The 13,393-nt window shown below is 53.0% G+C and overlaps 1 protein-coding gene across 9 annotated transcripts in view; it reads right to left on the bottom strand.

The window, feature by feature from the left end:
- fbn2b (fibrillin 2b) overlaps positions 1 to 13,393 on the bottom strand; it is a 44,698-nt gene that overhangs the window by 18,398 nt on the left and 12,907 nt on the right. For all 9 annotated transcript variants that reach the window (XM_048977039.1, XM_048977040.1, XM_048977038.1 and 6 more), the window contains 8 exons: positions 10,207 to 10,404; positions 7,799 to 7,924; positions 4,740 to 4,865; positions 2,303 to 2,455; positions 1,724 to 1,951; positions 1,482 to 1,625; positions 1,149 to 1,268; positions 46 to 171 (listed from right to left, as the gene is read on the bottom strand). In XM_048977039.1, the coding sequence (XP_048832996.1) occupies positions 46 to 171; positions 1,149 to 1,268; positions 1,482 to 1,625; positions 1,724 to 1,951; positions 2,303 to 2,455; positions 4,740 to 4,865; positions 7,799 to 7,924; positions 10,207 to 10,404 (1,221 nt within the window). The remainder of the gene's footprint in view (positions 1 to 45; positions 172 to 1,148; positions 1,269 to 1,481; positions 1,626 to 1,723; positions 1,952 to 2,302; positions 2,456 to 4,739; positions 4,866 to 7,798; positions 7,925 to 10,206; positions 10,405 to 13,393) is intronic.

The following is a 13,393-nucleotide window of genomic DNA, read 5'->3' as shown; positions in this document are numbered from 1 at the left end:
GGGCATCTCGCAGGGTGCTGGCCCAAAGCAGGCGGAGAAACCCACCTATGCAGTTCTTTCCGTCGGGGGTGAGCTCAAAACCAGCATTGCAGATGCACTGGAAACTTCCATCCGTGTTGACGCAGCGGCCGTTACGGCACATGATCCCGTTCACGATGCATTCGTCGATGTCTGGGAGAACAGTGCGAGATTACCTCGTCTGAACAAAGGGGTTTAAGGGCTAAGAAGTACAGACAGAGTGCCGAGAATCTGCTGTAGGACCAAGATATACCATGGGACAGATCTGTTCTAGGATGAAGATCTACTACAGGACAACGATCTACAGTAGAACAGAGATCTGCTACAAGACAGAGAGCTGTTACAGGATAGATCTGCTGTATGATGGAGATCTACCACAGGACAGAGATCTTCTACAAGGTAGAGGGCCACTGTAAGACCGATCTGTTGGGGTACAGAGATCTGCTGTAGGATGAAGATCTACTACAGGACAAAGACCTACGGTGGAACAGAGATCTACTACAGGACAAAGACCTACGGAAAATCTGCTGTAGGATACAGGTCAGGGTTTCTGCAGATTTTCCCAAGTTAGACTTTTTTAAGACCATTATAAATGTAATTTTAGTATCATTTCACGTCCATATTGGTAAAAAAAAAAAAAAAAATGAAACATACGAAGGAAAATACATCAATTTACTCACAAGCAACATGAACATCAAAATAACAGCTTATTTTGATGAGAGGAGACACCACATTACCCCACATCACCACACACCAGCTGAGCACTCTGATAAAATTCTGACCGAGCTACACAGTTGGCAGCTAATGGTTAGCAGGTAGCGCTTATTGGTTTCCTGCTGGTTTCTTTCTGTGGTTTTCTTAGAGTGTGATCAATACACATTTTTCCCAAACACACACTTAAAAGTCAGACCTAAGTCAATGTGACTTTATATATGTATTTAAGACATTTTTAGGCCTAAAATTCATATTATGGCATTTTACACGTTTTCTTAAGAATCCGCAGAAACCCTGGAGATCAGCTGTAGGAACAATGTGCCCTAGGATTAAGAACTACTATCTTCTGCAGGACAGATGTGCTGTACGATGAACAGCTGCAATCTCAGGCAGAGACGTCCAGGACGGCGATATACCGATGCAGGCCTGCTTGGTCGGCGTGCTTTGGTAACCCTCGTGGCACTTGCAGTGGTAGGAGCCTGGGCTGTTCACGCAGTCGCCATTCAGGCAGGGATTGGTGACACACTCATCCGTGTCTGGGGGAGAGAGAACAGGAGCCCATTTAGTCACTGTGTGTACATTGCTGCCTGCACTGGAATTTCCATTCACACCACAATGCTGGAAATCTCAGGATGTTCCACAGCTAGCCTGAAGGTGGCAGCAGAGCCTAAGCGTTTAGACACCCTGTGTATATGTGCTGTCTTCCAACTGAGCTGGGTACATGTACGAGGCCCCGGAGACCTACTTACCGATGCACTCGCCCCGCACGTCTTGCCGGAAGCCCATGTTGCACTCACAGCGGTAGCTGGTGGGCGTCGGGATGCAGCGACCGTTCAGGCACAGGTTGGTGAAGTGCTTGCACACGTCGATAGTGTTGTTGAGGGTCACTGTGCCTGAGGGACAGCGGACACAGGAAGACACCTTTCAGCGCCTTTATAACCAGCGGACCGTCTGCTCCTGTTTCGAGGACGGGGCCGGCGGTGGGGCTCACCAATCTGGGACAGCGGGATCCCATTGCCTCCCACCCCTTCGCCTCTGATCTGCCCTCCGTTGCCGTGGCCGTTGCCGTGCCCGTTTACGTGCCCGTTGCCGTGCCCGTTGCCATTTGGGCCCGCGGGGTTGAACTTGTACCTGTAGCTGAAGGTGCGGTCCACGCCGGTGAAGCCGGTGCTGCCCGTCCCATGGGGGACGCCCTCGAGACAGAGCCGCCGGTACTCGTCTGGAGGACAGAGAAAGGGTCCTCTGTACGAACACTCTCAGGGAGTCAGGGGCAGAACATTCCAGGCCTTATCTGCCCTAATAAGGAACCGTGGGAGGGGTTACTGCATCACGAGGGAGGTCAGGACCGGGAGGCCGAAGAATGAATGAATTTGAGGGGCCATTAACCCAAACCCATTAACCTCTCTCCCGTTCTCAGGGAAGTCAGCAATTCAGAGATTAATGTCACGCTTTATGTTACGCGCCTGCTCCCTGATTCTGTCATGTCCTCCCATAAATGGGGTGTCTGTGCCACACAGAGGCGCTACGACAAGGTGCGTCTGAAGCCGAGGGACGGCGGACAGGAACGTACCAGATCCGCGGACGGGACACATCTCAGGGACCTGCGTCGAGGCCCAGCAGCGGCCCGTGTCACAGCAGCACAGCATCTTGGTGTACTGTCCTGTCAGCTCGCCCGCGCAGCGCCCACTGGCCAGAGCGGAGAAGCAGATCCCCACTCGCTGATCTGCGGGACACACGGGGGACAGGAAGTGACATCAGCACTGCACACCGAGAAACATGATAAATCAATAGCAAAATGCAGGAGAGAAACACTTTCATAGCAACACATGTTGTCAGGCAAAAATAATATTTACTAAGATCTTCATGTAGATTTCAGCAGTTTGAAAGACAGGAAGAAGGAGAACAAGTAATGGAGAGAATAACAAGTGAGAGAACGAAAGAGAAGAAGGAAAACACAGGAAGAGCAGCGAAGAGGAAGGAGCGAGTGCCGGCAGTGGATGTGCAGCCTGAGGGGCCTCTTCCCCACATGAGCTGTACCGTCCAGTTCCAACAGTGCTTAGCAATTCTGATGAGGGGGAGATGCAGTTCGCTGGGGGCCGGCCGCAGATCGGGGTGTGGGTGCTGAGAGACTGCATGTTGGGGGAAGGCAACAATACCCCCCCCCCAATGTATAACTTGTGTGCCTGAACCACTACAAAAATTTGTGAGAAATCAAAATAGAATTACAGACTGGAATGTGCTTCAGCTGATGGGGGTGGGTCAGGGCTGGGGCCCTTGCAGAATAGAGGCCAGCTCTCCCCTCCATTCTGACTTTGCCACTCAGGGCGTCCCGGACATGACCCCCCCAGTAGGAAGTCACTTTATGAGCTTGGGGTTCGTAAGGTTGGTAGGGTAGTGAAAAGGGTGACCCTGCACTCAAAGGAGAGCTGCTTTCGCTAGGTAAAGGGTCAATCTGAGAGGAGCCGGGGGGGGGGGGAGTATATTCATGCATGTCGGTGCGAGCGGGGGCTACCGATTAGCATCGCTAACGAGCTGGCGGTCTGGAATTAATCACCTCCACGCGGAGCAATCTGAGTCAATTACTGCCGACATGAGAGACTGGGCGTTCGGGATTCCGAGCGAGCACTTTAAACAGAGATCCCCAGGGATGAGCCCAGCTGGGGGCAGGGGGGGGGGTTTGCAGAGCTGGGCGGGGGGCTAACGGGGATGACTGCCACAATTGGAAACAGATCCCCTGCAAAAAAAGTCACTTTCATACACTGACGTTTCGCAGGGCAGCAGGACAGGGCTGATTAATGCCAACCCAAAAGGCCCCCCCAGTACCCTGCTCGGGCCCCCCCTCCCAGCTCCACGGTATGGGGCAAAGCTCCCAAGTGAAAAAATAACAGTAACATTCCAAGACTCCCACCCCCCCACACACACACCGTTCCAAGCCAGCTCCAACCGAGGAGGAGACGCAGGGAGATCTAATCAAGCAATCTGGCTCACGTTAGTAAGCCCAGGGAGGGGGGGGGGAATCCTCTCCACCGGGGGCCGTGCACAAGCCAAACCCTTTCACTCACAGCGAGAGGCGAGCCGCTGTCTTGTGGTACAAAAGCAGGATTCCCGATCCTCGAACCCGCAGCCGCTGGGTCTCTAACCCCTGAGAGAGCTAATACTGTAACATCCGCACCATTCATTGGCTGGTAACGTGGGCCGTGGTTTGACCTGGAGCTGCTAGGATGTGTCAAATAACCAGGCCACCGGGACTTAGATGGAGGACAGGAAAGGGGCTAGGCGACGGAAGGGGGGGGGGGGGAGAGACCCTGTGGGGGAAGGAGAGGAGGACTGTAAGGGGAGAGGCCTGTACCATTCGGGGGAGGGGGGGTGGTGACCTAGAGCCAGAATCAACAGTGCCCCATGTGCACTGGGATGTTAGTTGGGGGGAATAGCTGCTGCGTGACGTGCTGGTGTTTCTGTCTGGGCTCTGACGGGGGGGGGGAGACACAAGATCCAGTTCTCTCTCTCCCCCCCCCCCCCCCAGACACACACAATGATCATTGCTGGCCAAACCGGGCCAATCCCCGGCATACTTCCTGCCAGCACGTGCCCCGCCCTCCCGGCCCGAGACCAGGTGCCGCAGAAGCATGACCCCCCCCCCCCCCATAAGCGCTCCCAGATGTCTGTCCATCCGCTGGCCCCATTTCCTGGGACATCAAGGTGAATTTTAGCCCCCTACTGTTATTTTCCAGTTTCATCATCCGCCAGGTGAGCTCCATGCCAGACAGTAATGCACCACCCACGGGGGGCCCCGCCCCCCCAGCTCACAAGCCGCCAGCACGTCCCAGCCAAAGCCCCCTCCCCTGTCATCCATTTCGAAAGTCTTTCCTCCGTCCACGTGTTAACAGAAATGCTGTAAAAATGGCTGAGAGGCGGCAGGTTACTGGAAAAGCGTGGGACGAACTGGAAGAGGCTGGAGTGGAGTGACTGGGAAGTGAAAAGCAGATGGGGGGGGGGCGGTCACATACCTACACATCTGGAGCCATCGGCACTGGCGACGTAGCCGCGGGGGCAGGAGCAGACGTAGCTGCCCACAGTGTTGGTGCATTCGCCGCCATCGCACACGCCGGGGATGGAGCTGCACTCGTCGATGTCTGAGAACACACACACACACACACACACACACACACACACACACACACACGATACCTTCAGTGTGATAGTGAACTGATTAACACAGACACTGTAAAAGTCATTTACTTGCTCGTTAGTTAACACAGCTGCCCTTTGTAGCATTTCGCCATCAGCTATCACCGGAACACATCAGCTTTACTTCAGAGGTCACCTGATTCCCCTTCCAACATGACTGCCGTTTATTCAGATTTGTTTAAACAATAAAAGTCCTCTTACATATTTAGCAAATGCTCTTAAGTGACATGCATGGAGCAATTGGGGGTTAAGAGCCTTATTCAGGGGCCCAATAGTGACCAACCCTGCTGACCCTGGGACTCAAACCTACAAACTACTGACCACAGGCACATCATTTCATCCCACTCACTACCGCCTATTTAAAGGTTCTGAAATGCGTTTAACATGCATTCACAGTCACAGGTCAGGAGAGTGGCCCAGTACAGACTATGGGAAGTACACTGGTATCCCATTACGGCCTAGAGCAGGCAGGCAGAGATTACACCACAGCGCTGGGCTCTGCTGTCTGAGGGCTGTCAGTGTACTGGAAACGAGCCACGAGGCTCCCAGTTTATGATGCGATATATTTATTTGCGTACGTGCAATTGCCCGCATTCAGCGAGAAGGCAGCCTGCGCTGAAGACCGGGGTAGTGTGCGTGTGCTGCGGTTTCCAGGGGCCGCGACCTCCTGTGGTACGGGGAGCCAGGCGCGCCCCGAGTCCTGTCGATGACGCACGCGGCGGGGAGCGTGAGAAGCCCCCCCCCCCCCCCCCCCCCCCGCCACAGCAGCTTGAAGAAAGAGGGCGCTTCTGAAGTAATAAAAGTGTGGCTGCGTAATGGCTGCAGCTGAACAGGGCCAGACGGCGGGCCAGGCGGAGGGCCAGGAGGAGGACCAGGAGAAGGGCTAGGCGGAGGACCAGGAGAAGGGCCAGGCGGAGGACCAGGAGAAGGGCCAGGCGGAGGACCAGACGGAGGGCCAGGCGGAGGACCAGACCAATGGCCAGGCAGAGGGTCAGGAGGAGTACCAGGAGAAGGGCCAGGCGGAGGGCCAGGAGGAGGACCAGGAGAAGGGCCAGGCGGAGGACCAGGAGAAGGGCCAGGCGGAGGACCAGGAGGAGGACCAGGAGAAGGGCCAGGCGGAGGGCCAGACGGAGGGCCAGGCAGAGGGTCAGGTGGAGGACCAGGAGAAGGGCCAGGCGGAGGACCAGGCGGAGGACCAGGAGAAGGGCCAGGCGGAGGACCAGACGGAGGGCCTGGCGGAGAACCAGACGAAGGGCCAGGCAGAGGACCAGGAGGAGGACCAGGAGAAGGGCCAGGTGGAGGACCAGACGAAGGGCCAGGCAGAGGGCCAGGCGGAGGACCAGGAGAAGGGCCAGGCGGAGGACCAGACGAAGGGCCAGGCAGAGGGCCAGGCGGAGGACCAGGAGAAGGGCCAGGCGGAGGACCAGGAGGAGGACCAGGAGAAGGGCCAGATGGAGGGCCAGGAGGAGGGCCAGGCGGAGGGCCAGGAGGAGGACCAGGAGAAGGGCCAGGCGGAGGACCAGGAGGAGGACCAGGAGAAGGGCCAGGCGGAGGACCAGGAGGAGGGCCAGGAGGAGGGCCAGGGGGAAGGCTTCTCCAAAACGGGAGAACAGACCGATGGGCTCTGCGAGGCTGGGTGTGTCTGAGCATGTACGAGCGTAACGAGCGTGTGTGTGTGCACATGAGTGTGTCTGTGTGTGTGCGCATGTGTGTGCATATGTATGTGCTGAGGACAAGTTAAAAAACAGAGGACTCCAGGACCAGTGGATCAGTGCATCGCGGTCTGGCATCCAGGGAGAGATCAGACCGTTATGGGAACGGGGATTAGGCCACACGCCTTATTCTGCTAGGTAATGGGGCTTCGGTCCGTGGGGTGGGGGGCCCTGAGCCGGGGGGCCGTCTGCTGTGGAGCATGCCGTGCTCTGGGAAGAATGTGAGCCCTTCTGGAGACCTGGACGCTCATCACAGGTAGACCGGCACTGCGCGTGAATTTCGCAAAAGTAGCAACCCCCTCTGAGGTAATAAAAACGGCCCCCCCACCCCTACTCACCTAGGGGCTGATTTACAACAGCTCTCTATTGTCCTGTAATTACACACCCTCCCCCCCACCAGCATGCCTCAAAGAGCACAGGCTGCCTCCCTGCTGAGCCCGCTGACTGATACAGGCCACGCCCCTCGTTGAGCCAGCTGACTGACACAGGCCACGCCCCTCGCTGCTGCCATCTGCTGGTTTGAGAGCCCAGCCTCATTGTCTAATTAAAGGATGCGCTGGAGACACGCCGACCTTGGGTGACCTGAGCTCCCAGCAGCACTGCGGGGCACAGCAGGGTCCCGCCCCCTCTGGCCACCATCCAGGACACGGTACGTATTACTCAGGAGTGGGCTCCTGACCAGTGACTGTAATTCCTGACTAGTAACTGCTTCCTGACCAGTAAGCTTAAGAATAAGCAAAGAGACACTGATGAGCTGCTTCTGTCCTGTTTCTCAGGCTGGGGCTTATACACACACACACACACACACACACACACACACACACACAGGTTTGTAATTATATCTTTGTGGGGACTCTCCATTCATTTATATGGGGAAAACTCTAATCCCAACATGATGACCTTAACCCCTACCCAGCCCAAACCTTAACCATAAGTAACCAAACAAAATACAAGACTTTTGCCATTTTTACTTTTTTGATTGCATTCACAGATCCTTGTGGGGACCTGAACAGTGGTTCCCAAAACGTCAAAATAGCAGGTTTTTATTATATTGTGGGGAACATTTTAGAGCTTGTGAGCACGGATCACAGACCCCCCCCGACCCCCCTGGATGGCAGTCTTGGTCGCCACACTCCCACCCTCACACAACATACTCCACTACTCACCCTCGCACTTCTGGTTGGTCTCGCTCTGCCGGTGCCCAGCGGGGCATTTGCACTCGTAGGAGCCCACAGTGTTGATGCAGTTACCCCCAGTGCAGAGTCCGGGAATGGCCTGGCACTCGTCCACATCTGGAGGGGAGGCAATGACCATTAGCATACGCCGTTAGCACAGAGTGTCATCACGCAGCGTTAGCGTATGGCATTAGCATGCGACGTTACCATATGGCATTAGCACACGCCGTTAGAGTACGGCATTAGCATGCGACGTTACCATATGGCATTAGCACATGCCGTTAGAGTACGGCATTAGCACGCGGCGTTACCATATGGCATTAGCACACGCCGTTAGAGTACAGCATTAGCAGTACGGCAATAGCATCGGGTGAAATCAACCTACTTACTGTGTTAAACTAACCTATTCAGAGCAAGCAGAGAGCGACTGAAAGTGTCAAATGCAGGTTTTTCCCGAAACCTGGAATCTTATCTACATACAATAAGTTCTGGAAGCAGTAGCAAGGCAGAAATCCATCTGGAACTAAGTGTTTATGAGACCGCATCATCTTAGTTGGTTTTGCCGGGGGGGCATCAGACCATAATTTCTCCTCTCTAAGCTCTACCATGCAGTTCCGATAAAACGGTCCAAGTTCAATATTTTGCCATGTTTAGCTATAAACAAGTAAATGTGAGACTTGGGCACAGGCAAACTTTGAGAACATCGTGATCTGGAATGGGCCAGAAGCCGTCTGGCAGATGTGGCCAAACGTCTGGATGAGAAGCACGTCGGAGCTGCGTTTGAGCCAGGTACATGCGGCGTGCCCAGTGGCTGCTTTAATCAGAGCTACTCCATGACTGTATCCTGGCCAAAAAAGAGACGCTAATGATATTTATACGGCATGTATAAACAGCCGTAATACTTGTATAATTTGTACTCATCTTCAAGATCAATTTACCTCTCTAACAGACAGGTAAATTGCTTTATGTAAACATCAAACTGTATGTATGCCAGCTATACAAGTCATTCCTTATAAAGGAAAGATCAGAACATTCACATTCCACATATAAAAACAGCGAACAAAACTTCGAAAAGCAGCAACTGATCATCTCAGCAGCGTCAACCAATGATTGATAAACAGACAGCGACTCCCAAGCAGTTAAAGTTGCCGCTTTGTGTATTACACCTACATTCAACATACACCTGAATGTAGAGTCTTGTACTTTGCACTATACAAATAGTCTGTATATTCTAGCTTATTTACTGGTGCACTACAAATTCATAAATTACGACCTATTGCTAGTTATTTTTTTATTATAGCCTTATTATTGGGTGTATTTAGAACAGTAAACTGTTGTAAATCGTTATATCATATTTTGTTTCTGCTGTAACACTCCCTTGTGAGATAAATAAAGTTTGTCTTCGTCTTTATCTTCCACACCGCGTCAGGCTGAGCCTGTACTGGTCCACATTCCTCCTACTGCTATCAAACCGAGTACTTCAGTCACTACCAAGTACTTCAGACTAAGTACTTCGGTCGCTGTGTTGACTGCGAAGTCGCTCTGAATGGAAACGTCACCCGAGCTGCAGAGTGACATAGCGGTGATAATGAGGGGGTACTGACTGGGCCACTGGGGGCTGTAGAGATGTTATCGCTCCTGCTCTGGTCGGGCATGAAAAGCAGACACCGCATAGGAGGGGTGTGCCCTTCCAAGCCTGCAGGCTACAGAATAGCGCAGCACTTTATCGCAGTGCACGCGCTCTGCGGTCACATTTAGGCTAATCCCTCTCTTTATGCTATGCCATTGAGGCTTTTGTCGTGCCTGACAGATCGCTGATAAGCTCCCTGAAAAGGCTGCAGCGCGCCTAGCCCCCAAGGGCGGGGGCCTGGCATGTGCCGGGGGGCCCCATGGATGATCTGTAGCCCAGGCACATGGCCAAACGGGACAGAACCTTAACAAAGCACATCAACCAGCACCACCTGGGAGACCGGTGTTAACACTGCCTCTTGGCAAAAAATCACATTGGCGTCAATCCTTTTTAGGACCCCGCCCAACCCTTATCAGTCCCCGCCCAGCCCACCCAATCCTGTTCAAGGCCTGCCCAATCCTTCTCAGAGTCCGTTCAATCCAGTTCAAGGTCCGCCCAGTCCTTGTCAGAGTCCACCCAATCCTTCTCGGGGCCCGCCCAACCCTTCTACGGGCCCTAAGCAAACCATTCTGAGAAGCTGATCAGATGGAGGCCTCTGGGTGGCCAATAGACCCTAAGCAGCAGCTTAGCTCCCTTATGACTTGGGTGGGCTCTACTGAGACAGGGGAGCTGGACAGTTTAATAACTGCAACCTAGAACCCATGACTCCATTTCCGGTGGACCGAGGCTCACTCCATGGGGAGGGAGAGGCAGGAAGACGGGGACTCACCCTGGCAGGCGCCGGTGCGAATGTTGGGGATGAAACCACGCCGGCAAGGGTTTGGCTGGGCGGGGCACATCTCGCAAGGGTGCCCCCAGGCGCGGCCGATGGTGGCGCAGCACAGCGTCTTGGTGCAGACGATGCCACTCAGCTGGCCCTGGCACATCTGGTTGCTGACCTGCGTGAAGCACGGTCCGGTCCGGTAGTCTGTCGTGGGGAGGGGGGAGTACAGGTGTTAAGGTGGGGTTTCTGCTCCATCTCTTCCAGGTCACTCATCTGCACAACGGGTGGAAACCAAAGAGCAGCAGACTGCTAGGCTTTTACAGAACCGAGGCTAGCCCGAGAATGTCAGGCTGATTCGGGCCAAAAATGCATCGGGGCGCCGGATGTCTGCTGTCGGGCGTCCCACGCCAAAAGGGGCCTACGCTCAGGATTGATGAATGCTAATTAACATCTGAAATCAAATGTGCTGTCAGGCGATGAGGTTGCTTGGCTTTACAAAGCACATTATATCAAAAATGCCAGAAAACGAGTTTCACCTCATAGTGCTATGTGGCAATATCTATTTTCCAAGGCAAAATACGGTACATAAGCGAAGCAAAAGGACTTGTACCCCCTGCCTATCCCCTCGGCCTCCTATCAAGCTTGCACCGATGACCTCACAATCATTCCAATGCAATCTGACACCAGGAAAGCATGTTATTGCCAAAATTTGGTGACCCGCTCAGCTAATGTGACATGTATCTGGGATTGATTAACAATGCCTTATCTAACACAAAAATGCAACCTCTGTCTCAGATGATCTGTGCCCCAAATTCTGATTCAACTCCTGCTCTTTCCTTATGGCACATTCAACGTAAATGTCCAGGCAACAACAGCATCAACGCTACACTCAATCCCTGTAACTGCTAATCAGCTAATTATGCTAAATCGTGTAATTAGAGATCATGGCGAGACAACCAACTGACTATCCTCTCTAAGAGCAGGACTGGGGTTTCCAAACAGCTGCCCAGAAGAGACACTGAAGGCAGTGATTTATGAAGTCCAAAAACGATCCTAGAAGCTGACATACAATGGAGAATTATACACAAGCACCCCAGTGTGCGTGAGGCAGCATGGCGCACTTAAAAGAGCGAGTGCTCGATTCCATCCAGCTGGCTCGTAGCGACTGATCTAGCAACTGAGGCGTCACGGCGGGAAGCGCAGAAAGAGTGTGGGTCTCGCGGTCAGAATGGCCCGAGGTGGCTTTGTGCGGTCCGATGTCGGCTCCATGGGTATGCGCACGCAGGCCCTCGGACAAACGAGTGCGTGAGGGAAGCGTATTTCTAAACCCCTGCTGTGAGGTGGTGGGGGTGGCATGTACTGGGAGCCTCAGACCAACTGGGACCATTAATTCCTAACCCAGACAGGTTGGGAACACAGGGGAAATTGACTGGCTCCACGTTATCCCGTAATGTCTGAGCATGCGACACTCTTGCGTGTTCTGTTGTCTTTATCCCACCCACCAGCACTGGCTCCTGTGTCAGGGTGCATTTTCCCGGCTTAGAACCAATACCATATATTGCTGCTGTGCCAAAGATCCTGAGGTCATTAACAGCAACCTGAGCCGGCTGCCAGTAACGAGATACGCGCAAGTCCACACAGGTACCAGCACTTCGGACTGAAAGACGAGAATAGCCCCGCTGTCCATTTTTAAGTGCATAACTATTTGACAGATGAAGTTGTGCAGCCCATGAAGTGCTTCTGAAGATGAGAAATTCATCCAGCATGGGACAAAGAACCCTTGGCCAAACAGACCACTGGGGCCAGGGGGGGCGGGAGGGCAAAATCTGGGCTCTAGTCAGCATCAAGGGTCATTAGCTCTTCTACAAGGCCCTCTATCCCCCCCAGGCAGGACTTGATTTACCATTCACGCAATAACACTGTGGTTCACTGTGATTTGTCTTCATTACCACATAAAGGAGGGATTATACAAAAAAAATGTTTCCAACTTCCTGCAAATATTTGTTTGTGTTTCCAGCGGAGCGGCTCGCAGATTGCTGTTTCTGCTGTTTCCCCGCGATGCTCTTTCCACAAGCAGATAACGGCACCAGAGGCTCGTTCTTCAGATCTACGCATTCTTAAAATGGACATGCTCCCCTGGGGTCACGCTACGCTGGTCCTACACTCCCTAAAAATACCCGGCCTGATTAAGGAAACCCTTTCAAAAGTTAGCTGAGAAAATCACAGTTGACAGATTAGTATCTTCGGCGATCATTTCCAGCGCGGGAAAGCATTTGTGCCTGATTTTCGGAGCTGAACGATAACATTCCTCAGCAGGAGCTACGCATTGAAGTCCTGTATGAGCCTCACAAATAGGAAAAAAAATTTATTAGGCGCTGAAACAAGAGCCAAGCTTGATATTTAATCCTTTGTGGTATTCTCTCCTATTGCTGATAATTATGCAATACTGGTGAAGAGGTCTGAGGCACAAAAAAACAATTATTTTGAATCATCTGCTGAATTTAGTTGCCAAGCTGCTGTTTTTGCTTTCAGTATCCAGAGACGGGGGCCCTCAGATCTGTGAGTCCCCCCAGTAAAGTGTGGGGGGGGGACACTAAGAGGAACAGAGAAAGTACCAGAAGCCAGGCTTCCTGGCTCAAGAAATGTTTCTGAACAAAAGGAACATTTCAAGAGTTAAACTCATTCTCCAAAGTGTTCTGAATTTCTTTGTAACACGTAAATTTCAATTCACGAGTCTCTGTACACGTTTGCCAGTTATATAGTAAACGAAAGGTTGCAAAATCCCTCACAGCAGTACAGAGCTGCCTAGGTGAGGTACTGAGCTCGTTAGAGTCTAAATGGCAGAATCGTAGACAGGAAACTCCCTCTTTGCTGGCGGCAGCTGGGCCTCAGGCTCCCCAGCCCCCCCCACCCCCCCCCCCAAACCCCACCCTACCACCAGGGATTGTTTTCCAACATCCAGACTGGAGTCAGGACAGAAATAGAAAGTCCACTTTCAACCACTTTCCAAACAAGCTTGTTTCCATCACCTCAGAGCTGACGTCATTCCAGTGCGGGTGCTTGTTCTCTGTGACCCCCACCCCCAAAAAAAACAGCCCCCAAGGCTGGACAGAGCCTGGGAAGTGGATAAGGTCGGCGGCAGCATGATGGGCCAGCTTGGTACTGCCTCATAAGTGGAGCCTTATTAATGACA

This window comes from Brienomyrus brachyistius, chromosome 15, assembly GCF_023856365.1.
Source record: "Brienomyrus brachyistius isolate T26 chromosome 15, BBRACH_0.4, whole genome shotgun sequence".
NCBI lineage: Eukaryota > Metazoa > Chordata > Actinopteri > Osteoglossiformes > Mormyridae > Brienomyrus > Brienomyrus brachyistius.
Note: the sequence above shows the minus strand (reverse complement) of the source record. Positions and strands in the feature narration are given on the sequence as shown.